The sequence below is a fragment of the Theobroma cacao genome, chromosome 2, assembly GCF_053813885.1.
Source record: "Theobroma cacao isolate CCN51 chromosome 2, ASM5381388v1, whole genome shotgun sequence".
Lineage (NCBI taxonomy): Eukaryota > Viridiplantae > Streptophyta > Magnoliopsida > Malvales > Malvaceae > Theobroma > Theobroma cacao.
The window spans coordinates 44,430,984-44,455,594 of NC_142640.1; the positions used below are offsets into that span (position 1 = coordinate 44,430,984).

General features: G+C 35.4%; 4 protein-coding genes and 1 pseudogene across 4 annotated transcripts; all 5 read left to right on the forward strand.

Moving 5' to 3' along the window:
* Nucleotides 1–191: 191 nt before the first annotated feature.
* LOC18609742 (single-stranded DNA-binding protein, mitochondrial pseudogene) lies at nt 192–908 on the forward strand (annotated as a pseudogene).
* A 3,810-nt stretch (nt 909–4,718) lies between these two features.
* On the forward strand, nt 4,719–9,463 carry LOC18609743 (Core-2/I-branching beta-1,6-N-acetylglucosaminyltransferase family protein). Its single transcript, XM_018116240.2, has 4 exons — nt 4,719–5,709; nt 8,150–8,225; nt 8,315–8,430; nt 8,543–9,463. The coding sequence occupies exons 1-4, from the start codon at nt 5,226–5,228 to the stop codon at nt 9,055–9,057; spliced, it is 1,191 nt and encodes a 396-aa protein (XP_017971729.1). The 5' UTR covers nt 4,719–5,225; the 3' UTR covers nt 9,058–9,463.
* Nucleotides 9,464–9,926: 463 nt separating this feature from the next.
* LOC18609744 (Tetratricopeptide repeat (TPR)-like superfamily protein) lies at nt 9,927–12,096 on the forward strand. The gene has a single exon (XM_007045017.3). It carries the CDS (start codon nt 10,164–10,166, stop codon nt 11,799–11,801), a length of 1,638 nt encoding a protein of 545 aa, XP_007045079.2. The 5' UTR covers nt 9,927–10,163; the 3' UTR covers nt 11,802–12,096.
* A 99-nt stretch (nt 12,097–12,195) lies between these two features.
* LOC18609745 (putative fasciclin-like arabinogalactan protein 20) lies at nt 12,196–14,642 on the forward strand. Its single transcript, XM_007045018.3, has 2 exons — nt 12,196–12,302; nt 12,877–14,642. The coding sequence occupies exon 2, from the start codon at nt 13,424–13,426 to the stop codon at nt 14,486–14,488; it is 1,065 nt and encodes a 354-aa protein (XP_007045080.2). The 5' UTR covers nt 12,196–12,302; nt 12,877–13,423; the 3' UTR covers nt 14,489–14,642.
* A 7,780-nt stretch (nt 14,643–22,422) lies between these two features.
* HIPP20 (Heavy metal transport/detoxification superfamily protein) lies at nt 22,423–24,360 on the forward strand. The gene is made up of 3 exons (XM_007045019.3): nt 22,423–22,616; nt 22,813–22,888; nt 23,868–24,360. Exons 1-3 carry the CDS (start codon nt 22,533–22,535, stop codon nt 24,158–24,160), a joined length of 453 nt encoding a protein of 150 aa, XP_007045081.2. The 5' UTR covers nt 22,423–22,532; the 3' UTR covers nt 24,161–24,360.
* Nucleotides 24,361–24,611: the final 251 nt, after the last annotated feature.

Genomic DNA, 24,611 nt, shown 5'->3' on the forward strand with positions numbered 1-24,611 from the left:
TATATATATATACATACATACATAAATATAATTAGATTCGAGTATAAAGTATCTCAAGGGTAATATTTGAACTCGAGTCAAATATTAAAAATATTATCCAAATTCATTCTATAACTGAATAGAGATTACTCAAACTCTATATTATTAGATACCACAGGAAACAATTCATTTACATATGAAGATTTGGTAACTCTTCTGGTTCATCCCCTGGAATCACCAGTTTTGAGTTAACTCACTGAATAAAGTATGATTTCACTCGCCAGCAGATGTGCAAAGCTCCTTAGAATCTCTGTTCCTACAGCACCCAACTCTTCTCTAGGTGTGCAACGTACCTCCAAGTTGTGGTGTTCGACTGGTTCGGTTGGTAGCGATAATGACGAAGGGAAAGGCGATGAAATGGAAGAAGAGATTGATGATTTTCTTGGCAATAAGTCTGACAAGCGTGAGCCAATGCTTCAAGGTGTCAATCCTGCAAGTGGTTGGAATTACCGTGGTGTACACAGGGCAATTATTTGTGGAAAAGTTGGGCAAGCCCCTATACAGAAGATATTGAGGAATGGACGAACAGTGACTATGTTTACAGTTGGGACAGGTGGCATGTATGATCAGAAAATCATAAGGGACCAAAACACACCACAACCTGCCCAATGGCATCGAATTGCTGTGTATAATGATACACTTGGGGCTTATGCGGTTCAACAAATCACTAAAAACTTTTCAGTCTATGTTGAGGGTGACATTGAAACTAGAGTTTACAATGACAGCATAAATGGTGAAGTTAAATACATACCAGAAATATGTATCCGTCGTGATGGAAGAATTCGCCTTATAAAGACTGGTGAAGGTGTTAGCAATATATCATTCGATGACCTGCGAGAGGGATTACTGTAGTTTGATGTCTAAGGGCACATTCCGGGTACTTCTTCACAGAAAATGGGAGCAACTGAAGCTTCTAACTTTGTATTAAAAGAAGAGGAAAAGGTCAACTATTTTAGCCTTTTGCTAATTGGGCCTAAGATGGAATTAATGCTTAGTTGTCATAGTTTCTATGTGTCACTTGGTCATTATTCTGCTTTGTTTTTTAAAACTTCTGATTGTCAGATAAATATCCCCATTTAGCCTGTCCTTGCTGCCCCACCTTCTTCTTCCTCTCCACCATGGGACAGATGGGAAGGTACGCACTTGAAGAATCAAGAATGTTAATTGATTTATGATATTATTAATGACTTAATATTCAATTACATTTCAAAAAAAATGAAGATTTGGTCTTTAAAAGGAAATGCGACCTTCATTAATTGATTCCAAGGGCAAATTCAAGCCGAAGTGGAGTGGATCGTATATCGTCAAGACCACTCAATCTGTAGGAGGCACTCGATTGATGGACTTGGTTGGACTCTTATTTGTACAGACTGAAGAAATATTATGCGTAAGATTTAGTTCTAATTTTCCTTGGGCTGAAACAGTTGTGTTCTCATATTAATAGCAATAAGTGCAGTTTACTAGAGTCGGGAGTATTTCTAGCCTGAAGAAAAGTCAAGTTGTAGATTCCGCTCTTAAGATAAGGTCCAAGCTAAAGCAAATACAAGAAGTCTTTAAAGAGTGCAGATCTAAGGCCATAGCAGTTCAAGATCCAAGCCGCCTCGATCATGTGACTACAATTTAAACCTATTTTCTTAAATGGCATGATAACATAGGACTCCATGAGTCCATACGATAATTATTAAGGTAAAATACTCTTATTCTCTTAAATTTTGATCAAAATTATATGAAATTTCATTAATTTTTAAAATAAATATTTTACCTTAAAAAAAAAATTTTATTCGACACTTAGATCTAACCGTTAGTTAACTGTTAATTTAATAACATGACAAGAGCAAAAAAATAAATTTATCTTTAATTCATTTTTAAAATTATTATTATATAATTTATTAATTTTTTATTAATTAAAAAAAATGCTCCCCATGAGAGCACCAATCTAGTGCTCTTTTTTTAATTTTTTTAAAAAAATATGATAATAATTTGTAAAATTAATAAAAAAAAACCATTTTAGTTTTTTTTAATCTCTGTTAACGGTGTTTACATTTTTTAGACGAAATATTTATTTTGAAAACTAATAAACTTGTTTAAAATTTCAATTAAAACTTAAAAGAGTGGGTTTTTTTTTCCCTAACTATTATGTGAATGCATTAGTATATATCTAATCCAATAGCAGTTCAAGTTCCAAGCGGCCTTGTCTTACTACAAGTTAAACCTATTTTCTTAAATGGCTTGATAACATAGAACTCAACAAGTCCGTATGATAACTATTATGTAAGTGCATTAGTATATACATGATGACCCAATATATAGAAATATGATAGCATTAAGACTATCATAATATTGAAGTATGGCATGTACATCTTAGAGGCATTTTTGTCATTTTACATATCATGTAGAATCCAATTTGCTACTAGGACTTTTGCATCACATATTCACATGTCATATAGGTTAAAGAGGTTGTATTTTCCTTGTTTTTCATTGCATCATATATAATTTTTAATTAAGATAATATATATAGCATTTTATTGTAAACATGTTTTCGATGTTATAAATAAGTTTATTTTTGCATTATTAAATTTGTTTGTCTTAATGATCGATAAATCATCCAAATCTGTCAACTCACCTATATCTCTTCACAATGCATGCGTGACTGTACAATACAATACATACAATTATTTATAACTACATGAATCCTTAAGTAAAAGAAAAATGCACTTTCTTAACTACTTATCCTAATCTAGTTATTTCATAATATGACAGTAAAAGCTAGGTTTATCTTAGACAAAATAAAAAGTTTTAATTCTACCTTTATTTCGTACCTAAATCTCTTAACCAAGTACTTTGATAATGATAAGACTTGTAGCTTTAATGTTTACTAGTGACAGAGTCAAGGGAATGGCGAGTGGTGATGGTCGTCACCTTTTAATTTTTAATTTTTTTATTATATGTATAAAACTTAATATACATCTATTATCTTTATAGTTATATTTTAATCACTCTTCATACAAAATTTTAAATTCATCCATAGTTTACATATTCTATTCTTAATTTTTGATCATAAAAATTTGATAGAGCCTTAATTAAGTAACATTATTCTCGATTTGAAAATTTAAACTTGCAAGAGTTAGAAGTGATACATACTCGTATCACTTGCAACGATTGTTTTGTCAATAGTAATTAAGTTTCAATAGTGAGAACCAAGGAAGAGTTACCAATATTTAGGAATTATCTTGCTATTGGACTAGGGAGGAATTACTAATGTAAGAGTTTGGCAAAAAATAAATCTCCGAGCATGAAAATATATGAGAAAACGATTGCCAAGAAAGATAGATTGATAGGATTTGATTGTCAAGGTTCCAAAAGTCTTCGTTACCAAAGGGAATGAGGAGCCGATAACTAGAATAAACTTTTTTAACAATGTTGAAATTAAGTTAAGGGTGGCTCGAGCTTTCTGCTGGTCTCCTAGGTTGGTGGCTTAGACTCTAAGAGGACTAGCTTGGTTTTTTGAAAACCTCTTGGATTTATTTATACCCTTGAGTATACTAATAATGAAGATCTTTGCTTTTATGTTATGTTTATAAACATAGATAATAACTATAACTATCGAACTTGTACGATGAAAGCTATGTCTTGTATATAATATTTACCTTTTTTCTTGGTTCCAATAAAAAATAACGAAGATCTTTGCTCTATGCCAACGCCAATGCCAATCGAGTAAAAACTTTGTTTTCCTCGACAAGCATTTATGAGACTTGGGAGGCTAAACCAATGAAGAAATTGGGAGCACTTCAAGAAAACGTTGTCTCTTTAAGTAACAAAATCTTGTGATGAAGAGGCACATATACCTAGTCAAAAGAGCCACCCCATCGCCTACAAAAATGCCTCGTTAAAAGTCACATGATTTATTATCAAATAGTAACTTGGCGAATTTGCGGATGCAATTCAACTACTCAACAACCCACATTAACTTATACTGGCGAGAAGGACAATTACTACGGAATATAAGGCTGATCCATCCCCTCTCTCTCTATCATTATCGAGTCCAAAATCCAGCCTAACCTCCTTTATTAGTGACAAATACATACTTGGCCTTCAAAACTTTTGACATTTGAAAAACTATGGGAATAATTTCAAATAAAAACGCGAATCCCATCTATCTACCTTCCAATAAGTGTGACATTAATCTGTTTTGGTCTTCGTATTAATATTTATTTCCTTATTTAAATCTATACTTTGAAACAACTAAAAAAATGTGTGTAACAGATTAGGAGGCCAATTCCATCACATCACGACACGTCTCTGCTTAACACATGCATGATGACTTTGCCATGGTACAACTCTTTGGTTTTTTTGTCAATTTTAAAATGATGAATGAAAGGAGAAAATCTCTATTTTCCAGCTTTGACCCTTGCTCCTAGAAATAGCAAATTTTAATTTTTTTTTTTTTTTACATGTGAAAACAACAGCACCCAAGCCCTTGAGATCAAATCTTTCCCCCCACCTTCGCTCCTCAGCGCGTGATAACCACTCGTGGAACTCATTTGAATTTCGAGGTGTTTTCTTTGACGGTAGCGAGTTATTCGACGCGCGAGTGGAGCCCGTGAATATTCAGTTGGCCGAACTATTTTGAGTTTTGCCACACGCAAAGCGAAAGTGGGTTAACTTAATCCTTAACTTTTGTTGGATCAAATTATGAAAAAGCAAATCAGATCGTATTTGCAGAGAGCGAAGAAAATCCAAGAAATATTGAAACTTGAATATCCGCTCCACCAAAGCCAATCTAACCGAAAGAAAAAAAAGAATAAAAAACCCTAACCCTAGTAAACTCTTCAACTCCAAACATTTCATCACCGAAGAAACAGAGCCTTTTACACATACAACCCAAAAAAAAAAAAAAGAGAAATGCTTTAATCATTTGCATTGGCATTACACAGAGAGAGAGAGAATTCGGCAAAAACAAAAAAATGCTTTACTGTGCTGATCTAGATTTTATCACCAATGTTGTTCAGCCTTCTGAAACTGAAGATCCCCAAATACCGAGTTCCTGAAACATCTCCAAATTCCAAATTCAACCCAAATGTCCTCCTCTGATCATCTATAACCCCATATGCTCAAAATTCAATCTTCGAATAAAAAAAACCCCCCAAAAAAGCTACAATTATTGAAGAGTTTAAAACACTATTGTTATGGGAGCTGAAAAGAAATGGCTTTTCACTCTTTTTTCCACTACATTTCTCTCCATTCTCCTCCTCTTACTTTACTCAATCTCAGCTTTCAGCTCCCCTAGACCTTTCCCTTCCCTAGTCCAACATGGCCTTCATTATCCACCAGCTTTTGGGTACTATATATTTGGTGGGAGAGGTGATAAAGATCGGATCTTTAGGCTACTGCTTGCTGTCTATCATCCCAGGAATCGGTATCTGTTGCAACTTGGAGCTGATGCTTCTGATGAGGAAAGGTATAGGTTGGCTTTGGCTTTGAAATCTGTGCCTGCTATTAGGAGCTTTGGAAATGTGGATGTTATTGGGAAGCCTGATCGGTTTTCTTATATGGGTTCCACGCATATTGCTGCCACGTTACATGCTGCTGCTGTTTTGATGAAGCTTGATCGTGGCTGGGATTGGTTTATTGCTTTGAGCGCTTTGGATTATCCCTTGGTTACTCAAGACGGTAAGCGGTTTCGATTGTTGATTTTTTGTTTTGGATTTATGTTGTTTTCTTTTGTATGGAGTTGCTAGGAGAATTGAGGTTTTGATTTGGAGAAAAGTTTTACTTTGGATACACAACTTCTTGATATAGTTGGAATTACTGGAAATTCGAATGAATTAGCATTGGGCATATAGTGTGCGGTTGAATAAGAAATGGGAATTTGAGATTTTTTGATTAAGGTGTTTTTTTATGATCAATTGGATTTGTTAAAGGTTCTGTATTGGGGTCAGGTTGCTGTTTGCTGAATAATCAGTGTAGTCAGTATAAATAGTTCACCTCAACAGAAACTTTTCTTTTAGTTGCTTTCTTATTTAGATTCATTCTGCCAGATTTAGTGCAACATTCCAATCTTAAATTCTTTCCATACAGTCTAAAACTCTGGATTGAATTTGTGAATGTTGTACATGATTCAAGGAAAATTCTTGATTTTGATAATGTTTCTGACTAGTTTCCAGTTCCAGTTATGGTATCATGATTCTAAGAATTTTCTTGCTATTACTTCTTATCAAGATATTTTGCTTCATAATAGTGTCAAGATATTAATTTACTTAAAATGTCGGTTTTAGTGCTGACTAAATAAAGATTTCTGCATGGAAGCATGGATTAGCTTTAACTAGCAATCTTTATTTTGGAGCAGTTTTAACAATCTAGAAATGAAACTTGCAATGATTTTGGTGATACATCTATCCATCAGATGAGAACTGTTGTTAGCATAGTTTATTTTAAAACATAATCTGGTCCTGGGAGTAGATTAGATTGGAAAACATCTAGCAAACACCCTGCATCGATGAAATGGAGATTCTCTTGAAGCTGTTATCTGTTGTAAACGAATGCACTTGTGCATGATCATATGTATATGGTAGTGGGGGTATCAGATTGACATACTGGATAGTGGAAAGTACATAATGGAGGATGACTGACATTTATTTTTTCTTAATGAGTGTACTTGAGCAGATTCGTATTGATGATTCAGGAGGTTTCAATCCTACAATTTCCTTTTTGGGTCCAGATCTGCAGAGTTTTGCTCAAATGTTAGTTTAGTGAAGGGAAGCAACTTTTGGACCGAATTTCTGCCTGTTAAATTATTTGTTACATCGATAGAACTGTGGTTTGCTTATTTTATGGCTGGTCCAGCACTCTCAGTTTCACTTTCTAAGTCTGTTTTTGAGATAGCCAGACATAGTTGTTGGTACATCAGTTCCGTGATTATTGGTTGTTGTAGATATGAAGCTAGATCCTTCAAGTTAATACACTTTGGCATTAGACCCAGGGCCATTTTCCTCATACCATTACAACCAGGGGCCACAGAAAACTAAATCAGTTCCTTTTCTCGCTGGAAATGAGCGATGTCTTTTCTTCTACTGAAATCTTTCTAGCTATAGATGGTAGTATCTGTTTTGGTTAATGGCCTACTTAAGGGTAAAAAATGCTAACATTATGCTATAGTAAACTCTATGATCTTGAAAAAAAGATATTAAAAAAGGGCAGGATAATAATAATGATTTTACTGTGAGGTGATATGGATCTGAAGCTTCAGCAGCTGTCTGAAGTGTGACCAATTATGAAAATATTGGTTGGTCAGTAACTATTACAAGGTTTAGTATGTTAGAGGGAAAGAAAGAGGCTTAGTATCCTTTGTTACTTTGGGTGAGAAGAATTCCCGTGATGAAGATGCATTAACTTGTGGAGTGAAGTGCTTTGAATTTCTGATGTTCTTTATTTATTTTATTGTGGTTGTTGTAGAGTCTGGCAAACTAACACTTTTGCAACTAGGCAACTCAGGTCTATGAATATAGTGGTTGCTGGGTAATAAATAAAACGAAGCATAATATTTTTATGATACCACTTTTGACTTAAAGATTAATTTTTTCAAATACTCGATAATCATGTTGGAACCATTATTTGATTATTGATTTAAACTTCTGTAATAATTTTTGTTTTCCACTTCATTGTTGATAGGATATATCGAAAAATCTGATTTAATTTCTGCTGAAGAGAAGCTTTAGACAGAATAAAATTGAAATCCTAAAATTAGTTCCCAATGCTACTAGGCCAGAAAGCCCTCTGTCCCATATCCTCCCAATTGTTTGTTTCTCTCAACCTCAATACTTTGAATGTGCCAACCAACCCACGGTTCATAGGTGCCAAACTTGGATGTTACATTGGACAAAATCTCAGATTCCAGTATTACTTTTCTTCTATAATAGCCTTGAATTCACCTGTGCCTTTTTTTTGCATTTCTCCTTTGCGATTTCGATGATGGGAATTCCTCATGCTGGCCCTATGCCTCTTTTCCCTCAATATGTTACTCTGTAATTTTTTACTATTCTTCCGCTGTCAGACCATGCTGTGTTGTTCTTAATTGTACTAACCTTTTTGTTTGTTTTATTTCACATCTCAGATTTGTCCCATGTGTTCTCTTCTGTTAGGAGGGACCTCAATTTCATTGATCATACTAGTGACCTTGGGTGGAAAGAGTAGGCAAACCCTTTTCATGAAATGTATAGATGCTTCTGCTGCACAGTTGCAATTAAATCTAAATCATATTGGTTCATTTTTTATGCAGAGGTCAACGGATCCAGCCTATTGTAGTTGACCCAGGGCTTTACCTAGCTAGGAGGACCCAAATTTTTCATGCTACAGAGAAACGACAAATGCCTGATGCTTTCAAAGTATTCACAGGCAAAGTCAATCCATACCATTGCAGTCCATTACTGTTCATGAAATAAAAATTTACTTGACTGTTTTTTTCTATGGAGATGCTACAATCATTCAGTTTGGTATTGAATTGCAGGTTCCCAATGGGTTGTCTTAAGCAGATCCTTTCTGGAATTTTGCCTTTTTGGGTGGGATAATCTACCCCGGACCCTTCTGATGTATTTCAACAATGTTATGTTGGCTGAAGAAAGCTATTTTCATTCTGTTATTTGCAATTCACCGGAGTTCAAGAATACTACTGTTAACGGTGATTTAAGATATATGATTTGGGACAGTCCTCCAAAGATGGAACCCCACTTTCTCAACATTACTGATTATGATCAAATGGCCCAAAGTGGAGCAGCTTTTGCGAGACAGTTTCAAAAAGATGATCCTGTGTTGGACATGGTTGATGAAAAGATCCTCAATCGTGGGCGAAACCGTGCTGCCCCAGGGGCATGGTGCACTGGCCGAAAGAGCTGGTGGATGGATCCTTGCTCCCAATGGGGTGATGTAAATGTCTTGAAGCCTGGACCTCAGGCAAAGAAGTTTGAGGAAACTATAATAAACCTTCTTGATGACTGGAATTCACAGTCAAATCAGTGCACATGAAGAGGTGTGAACTGTGAACTAAAAGGTGAATGTTTCAGGGACTCAGCGCATTATCCTTGCATCTGAATCTCATGAAAGGTTCAAAAGAACACCATCAGATGAGATACATTCTTTGGTCTGTATGCCTATTTTTTGGGGGTTCCTCTTATCACACAGGCTACGATATTTTTTATATGAGATGCCAGAATTAAGGGGAGAACAAGTGAATTCACTTGAGGTTTTGCTCTGTGTTGTTGGCTTCAGGGTTAGTATTTAATGGTCAAGCCACCCAGAAGTGTACGTTGATTAAGAAGACCTCCCTCTTGCGTTGCCATTTGCACGCTCTTGTATGTTCTACCCACCTTTCATTTGGCACGTTGATGTTGGAAGACAAATTCATTGATTAAAATATCCTGTTGTATTGTCATTCTCTCTCTCTCTCTCTCTTTCTCTCTTGCGCAATCTATCTATCTATCTATCCCCGCAATAGGAATATTTTGTGGCAAGGAAAACAGGCTGGGAAAGGTCTGTTATTTTGCTCAGCTATGCTCATCCCGTCACCATTTCCAAGCATCATGAATCCTGAGAGAACTTGATTTCTTTTCTGATAGGCTCATTAAAGAAGTCGCTGGCGATGGTCATTACATAGTCCCACAAACTTTTGATTTGTTTATCTGATGTTTTAACCAACATCAGCAAATAAAGTAGCTATAGGAAATGAAGAGATAAAGAAATCAACAAGTGACAACTTTATCTAGTCAGAGTGACTGAGGGAGTTGTATGTTTTGTCGAATGACATGGATACTGATCTGATTATAAAGAGTAGAAAGGGTCTTTTTTTCTTCTTTTCCACAATAACTTGATTAATATAGTTAATCAGATACTCGTGTATGTAGAATACTGTATTTGAGGACGTAATGTTTGAATTCAATTGGCAACAGCAGCAAGGCCGCTAAACAGAGCTGGAAAATCCCTCTAAATAAAAATATTGCTCTCTCATCTCACCGCTTCTTTGTTGTTACTGGCCACACCTCTTCCCGCCAAAATTAAATCCCCTCAAAAATGGAAAATTCCAATTTTGGATTTTTCATCTCACAGTCATAATCATAGTATCACAAAGAATCAAAATGGGTCTCTCTCGATTTCTGAATTTATTTTCAAAAACCCACACAAAACCCAAATTTCTAACTCCTTGCACAAGATCATCACTCGCCACTTACTCACAGAAATCCATCAAACATCAAAATTTCAATCTCAACTCGCTTCCAGACCACAAAGACTCATTTGGGTATCCATCAAATCTTCATCTTATGATCTACAGATCGATCCACGAGGATTTGATGCCCAAAAAATTGCCTTTTGAGCCCTATGAAAAGAAACCTGCCGAACCCAAACTCGAAGAAGACGCAGCCAAAATCTGCAAACTCCTCTCAAGCCGCTCTGATATTCACGTAGATAAATTGCTCGAAAACGCTTCAATTGAAGTGTCCCCTTCACTTGTTGCAGAGGTTTTGAAGAGGCTAAGTAATGCGGGTGTCATTGCAATGTCATTTTTTACATGGGCAGAGAAGCAAAAAGGGTTTAAATACAATACAGAAAGCTACAATGCTTTGATTGAAGCTTTGGGTAAGATTAAGCAATTCAAATTGATATGGAATTTGGTGAATGACATGAAGAGTAGCAAATTGTTAAGCAAAGATACTTTTGCATTGATTTCGCGGCGGTACGCAAGGGGCCGGAAGGTTGAAGAGGCTATAGAGGCTTTTGAGAGGATGGAGGAGTTTGGGTTCAAGCTTGATACGTCGGATTTTAATAGATTGATTGATACTTTGAGTAAATCTAGACATGTTGAGAAAGCAAACAAAGTGTTTGATAAAATGAAAAAGAGAAGGTTTGTTCCTGATATCAAGTCTTATACAATTTTGTTGGAAGGATGGGGAAAAGAACACAACTTGTTGAGGTTAGACGAGGTTTACCGAGAGATGAAAGATGAGGGTTTCGAGCCAGATGTTGTGACTTATGGTATTTTGATCAATGCGTATTGTAAGGCAAAGAAGTATAATAGGGCGGTTGAGTTGTTTCATGAGATGGAGGCAAAGAATTGTAAGCCTAGTCCTCATATTTTTTGTACTTTGATTAATGGATTGGGTTCCGAGAAGAGGTTAAGTGAAGCTCTTGAGTTTTTTGAACGTTCCAAGAGTTGTGGTTTTGCACCTGAGGCACCTACTTATAATTCTCTTGTAGGGGCTTATTGTTGGTCAATGCAAATGGATGATGCATTTCGGGTGATTGGTGAGATGAGAAGAAATTTGGTCGGTCCAAATTCAAGAACATACGATATAATTCTCCATCACCTGATAAAGGCTCGAAGGATGAAAGAGGCTTATTTGGTTTTCCAGAAAATGACCAGTGAGCCGGGCTGTGAGCCAACTGTGAGTACTTATGAAATTATAGTGAGGATGTTTTGCAATGAGGAGCAAGTGGATATGGCAATGCTGGTTTGGGCTCAGATGAAGGCCGAGGGAGTGCTTCCAGGAATGCATATGTTCTCTGATTTGATTAACAGCTTGTGTCACAACAGTAAGTTAGATGATGCTTGCAAGTATTTTCAGGAAATGTTGGATGCAGGTATTCGACCTCCAGCCAAGATGTTTAGTAATCTGAAACAGGCTTTACTTGATGAGGGGAAGAAGGATACAGCTTTAAATTTGGCTAGGAAGATTGATAAGCTGAGGAAAATGCCATTAGTTGGTGGAGGCCAGTAGTGAGAGAGACTTTGGGCTTATGATGGTGCCCTTCAGGTTCATACGAGATCCCACTATTGTCATCATCTTTTCCTAGTAAATGGATCTGGGCCACATATTTGGTATCTGATAGACGTGATATGAACCAAAGGTGTGACTTTGTGGCAATTTCTTTTATCTTCATCCTGGCTATTTACCGGTTGAAGATTTTGCAGTTTCAAAACTGTAGATTTGGAGTCAGTTGGATAGGGGACAGTTGTAACTGGGAAGACATGATCTTTTTAAGGATGAAAAATATTGCTATCATTTAATCTTATTCATCATTGAACTAATTACTCTGGAATCTAATATCACTTTAGTACTTAATGTGAAAGATTACAAGAATGTATATTTGCCTCTTTATTTGGCTTTGTGAATTACAGATGAATCCAATATCTTACTGCCTCTCAGCTGGTTCAGAGTGGACAAAGGGGAGAAAGGGGGTTGTGTTGCTTTCAGCTCATCATTCCCTTTCTCAATCAAGTGAGTTACTTTCTCATCCTTTCAATTATCTTCTTTGTCGTTTGAACAACATAAATTGCCAAATTCTATAGGTTATGTCAATAGTCATCACCTTGTCTTCAATGGGCAGTGTCAGGATTTTGGTCAGCTATGCATATTGGGTGTTAGTGCAATATACAGATATGAGAGCTTTCTGCAAATAATTAAGTTGTTAAACCTTGTTTGCTTGCCAAATAACTGGTTCATTTGTGGTGAGATGTGAGATGTGAGATGTAAGCAGCAGCAGCAAGACTGGAGTTCCATTGTATGGCATGTTTCTAGGAAGGGCTATATCTGAGCAGATTGGCTGGCCAATCAACGATTTTTATTTTGAATTAACTACCTTTTGATCTCCTTCATCGATGGTTTATTTGATCCAAGAAGATGTATTTAGGGTTTGCCAAGCCTCATCTATTTGGCGTGTAGTGCGTTTGCCCACCCTTAGTTCTCTTGTATACTTTCTAGATCAAATTAGAATGAGAATAAGTATGTTGGCATTGATGTTATTAGCTTCAGAAGTAACTTCATTGTTTCTTTCTTTTACTTGGATTTTCAGATTCTCAAAAACATGACGTCTTAGAGCCTACGCTTATAGATATATGTAATGCTCTTCCTTCCGCAAATCTGAGAGGACCATGCTTATCTATATAGTTGGAGGGCAATCCTGGATTGTTAGAGGTAAAACTCCTGGACTTCCTAGCGCACTTCTTTGCTCATTGTGCAGTTTTCAAGACTAACCAATTCCGCCACGTGAATATATATCATTCTTGGAGTAAACAAACTCCACGTTAAGCACTAAAACTTCTCCGTAGTAGTTGCGTGTCACTCTTAAAGTAAGTAAATTGTTAATTAAGTATTCGAGTATATGTACTTGATTCAATAATAAATGCATATATCTCTACAAATGTCCCTCACAAATAACTCCCAGGCTATTATCGTCACTCCGACAAACCATTCCTTAACAAACTTTTCCCGCCAAATGCCTTCCAAGCCAGGCTACAAAATCAACCTTAATCACATACAGTTACAAAACCCTCCCTTCACCATAATAAGCAAGAGCCAAAAACCCTGGAAAAACCCCCCACCTAATTGGAAGCTCCACCATGGCAGTCCAACTTCTCCTTTCTCTCGTATTCTTCTTTCTACCCTCTCTCTCCTTCTCTGCCTCCTCCAATATCATCTCCAACGCCGCTCAAGTCCTCTCCGATATCGGCATGGTATCCATGTCTCTAACCCTCCAGTACGGTCCCCAAACTCTGATCCCACAAACTCAAAACCTCACCATTTTCTCTCCATCTGATACTGTCTTCGCTAAGTCCGGCCAACCCTCTCTTTCTCTTCTCCGTTTCCACTTCTCTCCTCAATCTCTTCCTCTCTCATTCCTCAATGCCCTCCCCTTTGGTTCCAAACTCACCACTTTGTCTCCTAGCCACTCCCTGATCGTAACCTCTTCACCGTCTGATGATCAGCTTTCATTAAATGGAGTCAAGATTGGCAAGACACCCGCGTACGATGATGGGACTTTGGTAGTCTATAAACTTGACAAGTTTTTTGATCCAAGCTTCAAGGTTTCCAAGCATGGATGTGTAGGAGCGGATACGTTTCGAAGTTTTAATTCATTTGATAAAGCCAGCGAAGCTTTAAGGTCAAAAGGGTACTTTGCCATGGCATCTTTTCTTGACTCGCAGTTGGAGAGCCCAAGAGCCAATGTGAAGCTCACAATCTTTGCTCCTTCTGATGAAATGATAAAGCCATTTATGGGTAATTGGAGCGTGTATCCGTCAATCTTTTTAAGCCTCATCGTGCCTTGTAAAATTCCAGGGAGGGATCTGGTTAATTGGGATGAGGGGGTAGTGCTAGAGACTTATTTGGGAGGGTTCAATATCACTGTTGCAAAATCTGATGCCAATGTAACGATCAACGGGGCCAAGGTTATGGTCCGCGACCTGTTTCAAAGTGATTGGCTCGTTGTTCATGGCCTCAGTGACAGCGGGGGACTTGCTAGAGTGGCTGCAAGAAGTGGGGCGGCTGAGAACTCCAAGTTGGACAAGATTTTATTAGCCACTTGTTGCCTGTTTCTCTCAAAGTTTCTGCTGAGTCGTAATTACCCAAGTCTTGTGATTTGCCCATCTGGCCTTTTTTGGGTTCGAGTAGGTTCAGGCTTCTAGATGGTTAGGGTGATAGATTCTGCCTGTTTTTCTTTTCATAGTCAAAGCGCCCTATGATGAGAATATTTGAAAACAACCAGGAATTGATTCTTTGTCTACAAATCTTTTGGATGCAATTATTGTTGTAAGGAAAATATGGTTTGGGCTTTTGGTATCGACTTTGACAGAGTTTTTCGGCTTTTTAATAATGCCATTAATTTGAGCCTACGCTGAATAGTTGACATTAGTTTACATTTTACAATCTGCTACTAAATTGAGTATGATGGTAAGGACGAGTAATTGTCTTCTAACTCCTATTGTTTTGTGAAAGACTGTTCAACTAGCAACATTTTGCGTTATGATTACAAATTTGAGTAATCAGAAGAGACTCAGATTAGACTTTGACGATGCTGGAATGGACTTTTAGAGAAGGGAGAAAGAAAATTAAAAAAAAAAAAGAAAAAGGAAGGGGAGATGTTTCAGAATTTTGATGTCCTGGCTCGCAAGCCTGACTTGGACATATTTGGGCTAGGGCCTCTTAAAGGAGCTGGGATCAAGCGTTGGACAATATGCTCTTGGTGCTTCGCAATATAGCTTATAAAAGGGGAACTCCTGCTTACTTTCCTCCCATTGAAGTTCCTGACTTAACTCTTCTTCACGATGTACATGTCTAATTCATTAAATATATGTTAATCATAAACATCGTAGGCGTATCTCACACTTAGTGATGCCAGGTCATCAAGGCTTGCCAGTCGTGGCATGCTTAATCAACCACTAATTAACCAACAACTGTTTATCATTAAAAGACGATGTAACATTTATATTTTCTTATATTTAATACCTCACACAGAAGATGTAAAAATTATCATATATATATATTTAATGTTGCGGTCATATGTTTCATCTAGAAAAATCTATGTGATATTTTTTTTATAACAATATAATAAAGAAGAGATCATTTTCTTATGAATTATGATTGTGAAACTTGCACTTGATATTGGGCAACCTTGATGAATCTGCTTATGTTCAAATCATATTGTTTATTATATATAATATTGAGAGAGAGAAAGAGAGAGTTGATAGTTGCATTCACAAAACCTTGGGCTTTGTTGAGTCAACTGATGAACACATTAAGTCACTCCCGATCCTGGGCTGTTATATCATCATTTAAAGCAAATCGACATCATATCAGTGCAGTTTTCTTGTGTAATTAACTAAACTTGATATTTTGATTAAGCCCTGAAATCGAGAACCACTATTTATTCTATTATAATTATTATTTTTTGCACATTTACTTGTGAGCATCGTATAAAATCGATTGAAGCACAGTGTGACATGAACAAAGACGTTTACCAATACTTCATCTAACTCCGCCTACCTGGCGTTAAATAATCTTCTTCTCTATCATCTGATTATTTAAATAATCTTTTCAAATTTGCGTGGCTCCCATTTTTCAATTTAAATCTTAGTAGCACTATAATTTTCCTTCAACTCTTTCCCAAGTTTTTGACTTTGGATAGTCAAGTGTACATCTCTCCAAGATATCCAATATTATATATATATATATATATAATATATAAGGATTGAAGGATCCACTTAAATCGTGTAAAATTGATTAAATTTTACACCATTTCATATATGTTTATATGATTTACTTTATATATCTCCACATGCAAATTGAATTTTAATTTAATTAAATAATTGATTATAATAAAATTTTAATCGTTATATGTATAAAGAGAAGAGATATATTTCAATCAATGTAATCCATATTAAATTGATTCGAAACTTTATATACTTGACAAGAACAAATAAATTATTAAATTAAATGATTGATTTATTAAAATAAAAATTGTTTTGAAATTTATAGAATAGTGTAACAATTAGTGATTGTTATATGCTAGTGTAACTTAACATCCCTCTTTTGTAAATTTATATACACATATATTTTTTAAAGTATGTATATTTGTATATATCCTCGTTTTAATCTATCATGCTATGTAAAAATAACAATCACATCTTTCACACTTAAAGTATCATCAGCAAACATCACTGGTGTAGTTATGACATCACATTTCTCAACAGTGAATTAATCAAAATGATTGTCCTATATTCCTCTTCTTTAATTATCTCTTCTATACTTGACAACCGAGTAAAAAATCTATCGAGCTCGTTTAAGCATACCTTTAAACTTTTTCCTTCCTTTATCTTCAACCTATACAATTCCTTCTTCAAAAATAACTTAGTTCTGATGGATTTTGACATATAAATTCCTTCTAATTCATTTATCAACTCTTTCAAAAAAATTCTTATTCAATACATCATATTTAATTTTAGGAGTAAAAGGCAAATGAATTGTATTTACCGTTCTTTATTGAATCTCTTCCCACTTGTAGTCGTTATAGTTTCTTTATTTCAAATACATCTCTCAGTCCTTGTTGTACTACACATCAAGCACATTACTTGCCACAAAATAAAATTATTTGTTCCATCATAAGGCTTTATCCCATACTTCGAAACCCATCCACCGATATCTTTCATTAGGATAACTTTGATGCCATTTGTTATGACTAATACCCAATCAAGTAAGCCAAAACAAATAACCAAATACAAAGAACACATTTTTTTAATGAAACAATCAACTTTCACTAACCAACTTTCATTAAACAATCATCAATTCTTTTTAATCCCACATACCCAAAACCCATTACACTCAAGAGCTCTCTCTCTCTTATACTCTTTTAAAGAGTCTTTCAACTCTCAAAATAAACCAAACTTGACCCTAAGTTTAAGCACATATTTATAAGCACCAAAAAAAACCTTAAACTTATTTAACAAGTAAAAAAAAGGTAATCACCAAATAACTATTTAAACAAAGTAATTCTAAACAAACATAAACTAGAATTTGAGTAAAAAATCTCAGCAGAAAGAAGATAAAATCATGGATGATAATCCTTAGGTAAAATATGTAAAATGGGGTTTTGAGACTGAACCTTGAAATGCTAATACTTCTTGACTCTCTAGTGACTTTCTCTTAGGTACCTCATGGGTTCCTTCCCTTTAGAATGAATGTAAATTCAATGTGGATAGATCGGTTAGAAGTAAACTTTGATCTACAGAATGAAGAGCATTTGAGGATTTTTTTGACTCTGTCATTGGATTATTCTTCGACACCCTTAGGATTCAAGACTCCAATAATTATGTGAAACTGATGGCTATTAAGCATGCACTCCAACTATTTGCATCCTCATCTTGTGTTGGTACAAATTAAGAGGTTGATTATTGAATCTAATTCTAAAGTGGTAATTTCATCGACAAGCTTGGCTCATGGAATTATTGGTATATTTTTAGTGAAATTGATCACAACTTATGTAAAGTGATCGGGGACATTGTCTTTGTGTAAACCTTTCAGAAAGTCAATGCTTTTGTGGGTTAAATTTGGGGTGGATAGAGCTAAGATGTTTTTTGCATCATACTAAAATGAGGTGAACTTGGGTGAGGTTTTGCACTTTCCTCTCTTTAGGAAATTGTTACAATTTATCTTTGACGTTTACTTGTTAGTTTGCATCTGATCTTCTTAACAAGAATTAGGATTATGTATCAATTTTTATATTTAATAAATTTTATTTGAACGAGCAAAAAAAATGCTAAAACTCACGAATAACATGAGATAATTCAACCTTATAGCTAAAATGCATGACACTTAACGATAAATGTATGAACAGAAGCATAAGAATCATAAAAGAGTAAAACAACCGAATTGGGTATCAAGGATATCAAAAACATGATGAGAATGAAGTTTAAAGAGGAAACAAATGCGTATATTCATGTAAGGAGCAGCACGAGTTTCACTCAGTTTTTACTAGTTTAGATGTTAACCAAATTTAAATTAGCACACCACTTAAAGCAATATTAGAGTCATCAGTCTGGTTTTTTGTTTGTTGTTATCAGATTACACTAGGCTTGGCTAAGCATTTGATCTATCCAAATTGATTTATGATTAGGAAGACTCGTCAACTAAGATTGATGATATCAGAATGTAAAGAGTTAGCACTATATAAGTCTAAATCTTGGTTAGGCTTTTGAGGTGATTCTTCAACATTTTCTTCATTCCTTCACTTCAGCTAAGATAGTGCCCCCAGGAGAGCCAGAGGGCGAGAAAGGGGCCCAACACACATCAGGTTCACTCTTCACCGCTGACTTAATCACAGTATCCACAAAATTACGAGCTGCCACAAACGAGAGAAGAAGACACTAACTAAAAATTTTTCCTAGCTTCCGCTTGTTTATTTTGCTGCTCACGATGATCTAAATAGGTATGTCATTTGTTTTCTATAACTTGATGTTCTAAATAATACATTGGAGATTTTACATTTATATTACAGGTACTACAAACTTCCCTAATTCCTTCCCTTTTTTATTCTCTCAATCCAAGCAAAATGTCCCTAAGAGGCCAATTTAGCAGAGCAGCACGCATGTGAACGTTATGGTCCACAATCATCTTCTACAATAACTTGAATTATAAGCTGTGCATAACTTTGAATAAGATACTTTTTGAATTGGACAATCATCCTGATAAAATGCGAGGTGTAGGAAAGAAGGGAGCATAGCAGCTTTCAGCTATGAGCCATGCATATGCTAGCTGCTTAGAAATGTCCATACTCGTGTTTTAAAGTTATCAAGTAGGGGGTGCTTGAGGCTTAGATGCACGTCCTTTTCACGTGGAAGAGTTGTAACAAGATATAGGGTGGTTTATATATAAATATATATGGTTCATTGTTTCTCTTTACAACTTTTCTCTCATTATTAATTTCTTCATTTTTCTTTTCAGACACTTTAATTAGTATTTCCTTTATTTATTTTGAGTCAACTAATTCCTAGAGTTAGAGTGAACGGGTAGAGTTCCATTTTTTTGGGTTTGAACAGTTATATACTCAACCAATCTGCATAAATAGAAAATGACATGGCGTAATTATGGAGGCGGAAGCACTATAAACCATGGAAATCGTCCTCGAGTGGATGGCTGGATGTTTGCCTTGTATGTAGGGAAGAAGACTTTACATAAGGTAGACCCCATTTCATTTAATGCGTTTCCCCTGTCAAAATTAGGCCAAATGACAGAAATCTTAGATTTTTTTTGCAGGACATTATTGCTAACAAAGTGCTTATTGGTTTTTAGGCTTCATTTTGAAAAAGGATAAGGATGTTGATACTTGATAGGAATGAAACTCAAGACCCACTTCTCGGAAACAACTTCCTCCGATCAAGCATGATAAGATTGAGCATGCATCATTCCTACTAATTAGTTTGTCTGCATTTGGTTCTGACAATACTGAATACCCTTGGGGGATTACTCTCCTAATCAGTTACCTAATGACAAGCATTTGGTGATAGTTCTCAACAATCCTTCATATGATTTCCAATTGCTGACATATGAGCCTAGTATAACATAAACATTTTAGACAGTCTTCCCTAATTTTCCCAAAACATCTTGAGACACTTTGTTTTGGTACATGTAGAGCCATACTCATTGAACCTAGGACAACACAACAAAAGACATAACAATCTTCTCCCATCCATAAATTTCATCCTTTCTATAAATTTTAGGATTGGAATCGACACTTCTAAGTTGAAGTTTTAAGGTAACCATTAGGGATCCACTTATACCGATATAAAAATAATTAAGTTTACATCTTTGGATTTTTTTATATAATTTATATTTTGTTAATCCAACCATTTGATTTTATGTTCTATTCATGTAACAATAATATATATTGAAAAAAATAATGTTCTCGATTGATATGATATAAAAATTGAATTGACTTGAAACTTTATATGAATAATGAGTATGAATAAGTTGTTAAATACAACAATTAGTTTGTTAAAATATTAATTGTACATGAAGTTATAGAATATGTAAATTAATTTTATATATCCCTCCTCTTGTACACACATATATAATTATATATATACTAAGAAATGATATAATTGACATAATTAACAGATTTGATATATAGCTAAACAAAATTATTAATATAATTTAAAATGTGTGATGCAATTAATTATTCTAGAGCAAATTTATAAATATTTCCTGAAATTAAATCGAAATTAGGCTCTTTGCTTTTCAACTAAAAGAATTCTGTAAGAATGTTGAAAGCTGACGACAAGGAGGGGACGCCATAAAATTGTGGCAGGAATGGATACCAAAAAGTTGTGTGAGGATGAACGCTTGCATTACTTCTCAAATCCATCAACATTTCGGCTAACCTCTAGCTAATTGTAGAATGAGGAAATTTGCATTTACAGGTACTTTGCATGTCCATAATTCAGAAATACTTGAAGATTCCGCATATAGAAAAACCACCCAAGTGTTCTTTGATTTCTATATATTTAATTTTTGGACAAGAAATTAGATAGGCTCCTCCTTGATATTGGCAAATTATTAACGTGGCAATTGACAAAAGGGTGTCTTTTTTTTTTTTTTTTGATTTTTAGCGTGACAAATTTGTTTGGAGATTTCGATGTCAAATCATTGAGTACTTCTGCTTCTAGAGAAGAAAAAATAATCATTGAGTTTTGAGAAAAAAAACTCATAGTGATATGATCATTTGATGTCTACCATTCAATACATTTCCAACAAGTAATTGAAATCTAAATGTTGCATATCTAATTTGTTACTTACTCATTTGGTTGTTTTCTATTTCTGAATAATTATTTATTTTGGTGTTATTGTGGGCTTGGATGTGGGAATTTTATTGGCTAACTTAAAAGTTTGTAAGCCTGGCAGTCATGATGTTGACATCGCTAGTTACAAATTACAAACGATTATGCAGTGGTAACTAGTAGGCGCGGCGTTGAGTGGGACAAGAGGGTATAATATGAGGAGAAAAGGGCTATGCATGGCAGGAATAGTCCAAGAGAGGCAGGCAGCTACCCAGACCCTTTCACCCTCCCAATGATGCAAGACAGACGGGCTCCAGATCATTAAATAATTGATCCCCCTTTTATATGTGAAAATTATATATCTCCATCAGAACGATGGGAGTTATTCCTCCAAATAAATAAATAATTTAAACAGAAAAAGAAAACAATAATTCAAACATTTTGTTTGGAAGATTATTGACCTTTTGCCGCTCACAATCAAGTGATCCGTCACATTTAGGGCTTCATAAAAAGAGACTCAATGATTGTAAGGTTGTTAACGGTGGAAAAAATAACCCCTCTTATATGTTTCAAAATGTTATTTCTTTTGTTACGATTACAAATAATTTTAAAATTTAATTAAAATTAATTTTATTTTTTATCGATATTGCAAACACGTTCTGTTTCACGTCATTTTGATACATTTAGTATTAATCTGTATAAATTACTGAACCAAGTTAATATGTAATTTTTTTTAAACCATGGCAATCAATTATATTCCATTCAAAAAGTAATAGGTTTTTTTATTAATTCCATAAAACTAGATCAATATAGAAAGGGAAAATATAGGTTAAAAAAAATAGAACAAACGGTGGGCATAGGCAATCAATTACTTGCATTACAAATGAGAAAACACCTGTTTGTAGGCCACTGAACAGGTAATCAACGCGGACATTGAACCGCTTTACAACAGTTTCCCTTTCTTTGGACCAACGAAAACAGCCAGACAACAGCTCGCCATTAATTTAACCTGTAAAATAAGCAAGCTACTACTGAAAGGACCCTAAGACCCTTTCAATATGTAATTCTTTTCCCATTAAAAGGTGTTGCGGCCAAAGCAAAACAAAGCAGAACCCCAAATGCCCAGTTGTCCTGCATGATATTTTGGGAGAAATTGGCATGATTAAGGGGCACAAGTCATCATCTTAATTTATTATATTAAAATTCTAAGCACAACTTGTTCCACAATAATCAATTATTCTCTCTTATTTCCCCCCATCGTATCATTTACCCTGCTATAAATACAACCCCGATGTCCCATGTTTTTCCATGCCCAAACCTCTGACCCATTTCTCTCCTTCAAAACTCTTTCAAACTCTCCCAAACTCCTCTTGCTTTTGCATAACTAGTTGAAAAGAAAAAAATGGGTGCTTTGGACTCTCTTTCTGACTACATTTCTGATTTAATTACTGTTCATACCAAAAGGAAGAAGCGAAAAGTAATGCAGGTACTCGTCAACTCCAATAATCTCTTTTATCCTTTTCTCGCCTTTTGGTTACAGTAATAGTCTTTGCTCTCTCAACTGTCAACTGCTTCCTTCCTTTTACTCTTTTGATTTGCTAGTGATGATCTTTTCTTCAGTGGCTCCCTTAATTTGATGTTAAAAACCGAGTTTCGTGTTCTTTGTTTTTTTTTTTTGGCAGACTGTTGAGATCAAGGTTAAAATGGACTGTGATGGCTGTGAAAGGAGAGTCAAAAACGCTGTGTCCTCCATGAAAGGTTCAATAGAATGCTCTCTCCTTCCCTCAATCTTCAGTCTTTCTTTACTTTTTGTTTAAATTTTTCGTGTTAATCATGCATGTCCTGATTCATGGTGGAAGGAAGGAAGCCCTTAAGCCAACCAGGCTAAAAGGGGTCTTGCCTTCTAAAAAGAATTAACCAAAGCCTGTTAGCTATAGTAATCCGTCACAGCCTACTGAATCATGAGAGTTCATGAAAAAAGGTTAATAACAAGTTTCATTGCAGCCCTTTGCACTTCTTCTCTTTGACTATCACTTTAGCCACCTTATTTTCCGAGCCTGGTTTCCATGGCTATACCGTATCAGAATTCAGCACAGACAATAAAGAGTATTTAATTTCTCTTCCAAAAGGAGGACAGGGAAAGGAAAAAACAAACCAAGTCAAAAGAAAAGGAGAATCGCTAGAGCTTCCTCGTTTTACAAACCGCAAAAAACAGAAGCTATATTTATGCTTGTTTCTCTCCGTACTGCAAAGTCCTCGAAGTTAAAACCATAAATTTTCTACAGAGAACCAGAGATTGCTATTTCCAGTTCCCTTATTTTGTTTTTTCTTTCACTTGCATGGTAAATACACAGTTTATTCTGCTTCGGCGTAGCAAGGGAAACATGTATATATGCATATCACTTGAAAAGGATAAGAACAAACAAGTTTTTCTGGAAACAACAAAACTGTAGTTGGAAATATCTTTTATTTTCTGTTTGGAGACATTAAAGACCCTCAGGGCTTGGACTGCCACAATAAATGCATTACTAATTCCCACAAACCAAACAGACCCTTAACGTCAAGTGATTTAATCAAAACCAGCCACGTCATCTACCGCTTTCACGTCGTAATTATTCTGTCCTCGTCATGACATATTTTAAAACTTTACCCCAATTTGCTTCTTTCCATTTTTTTAATTTGTTTTCTCGGTAAATGCCATGAAGTCATATTTTTTATTCCTTATAATCTTGTTTAGGTGCGAAATCAGTTGACGTGAACAGAAAGCAAAGCCGAGTAACCGTGACCGGATACGTTGAGCCAAACAAGGTGTTAAAGAAAGTGAAGAGCACAGGAAAGAGAGCTGAGTTTTGGCCCTACGTCCCTTATAACTTAGTGGCTTACCCTTACGTTGCTCAAGCTTATGACAAGAAGGCACCGTCAGGCTATGTTAAAAACGCTGTGCAAGCTTTGCCTAGTCCAAATGCAGCAGATGAGAAGTTCATTACTCTCTTTAGTGACGAAAATCCAAATGCATGTTCGGTCATGTAGGCGCGGTTTTGATGGAAGAACTTTAAAAGCCATGGCTGTTTAGGACATGTTAATTTTGCTCTTGTGACGACAGGTTGAGTTAGGTGTTTTCAGTTTTTGTGAAGGGAGGTTTTGAATGCTTCTAGAGTAGGGTTTTTCATGTAGTTACACTTGAGTTCCATATGGCTATTTATATACTTCTACAGAATATGCTTATATATGCATATAGCCCTGCTTAGCACGTACTTTATTCCCATCCCTTCTTTAAAGAGGAGTTGAAAATTCAAGTCATCTTTAATTTTTTATACTGATCACCTGCAATTAGACGTGCTTTTGTTCTATGCGGGAACTGCTAAACTAATTGCCAATTTAAAACGCAATAATTTGGGCTGATCAAAGTCCCATCATATTGAATTTGATTTAATTTTATATTATTTTGATTGATTGGATTAATGGTTTTTGTCATAAATAG

Excerpts from the sequence above, each read along its gene's own strand:
- LOC18609743 (XM_018116240.2), top strand. The coding sequence starts at position 5,226 with ATGGGAGCTGAAAAGAAATGGCTTTTCACTCTTTTTTCCACTACATTT. Across the intron at positions 8,226-8,314 it reads AGTGACCTTGGGTGGAAAGA|AGGTCAACGGATCCAGCCTA; the intron begins GTAGGCAAACCC and ends TTTTTTATGCAG. Across the intron at positions 8,431-8,542 it reads TGCTTTCAAAGTATTCACAG|GTTCCCAATGGGTTGTCTTA; the intron begins GCAAAGTCAATC and ends ATTGAATTGCAG.
- LOC18609744 (XM_007045017.3), top strand. The coding sequence starts at position 10,164 with ATGGGTCTCTCTCGATTTCTGAATTTATTTTCAAAAACCCACACAAAA.
- LOC18609745 (XM_007045018.3), top strand. The coding sequence starts at position 13,424 with ATGGCAGTCCAACTTCTCCTTTCTCTCGTATTCTTCTTTCTACCCTCT.
- HIPP20 (XM_007045019.3), top strand. The coding sequence starts at position 22,533 with ATGGGTGCTTTGGACTCTCTTTCTGACTACATTTCTGATTTAATTACT. Across the intron at positions 22,617-22,812 it reads AGAAGCGAAAAGTAATGCAG|ACTGTTGAGATCAAGGTTAA; the intron begins GTACTCGTCAAC and ends TTTTTTTGGCAG. Across the intron at positions 22,889-23,867 it reads CGCTGTGTCCTCCATGAAAG|GTGCGAAATCAGTTGACGTG; the intron begins GTTCAATAGAAT and ends AATCTTGTTTAG.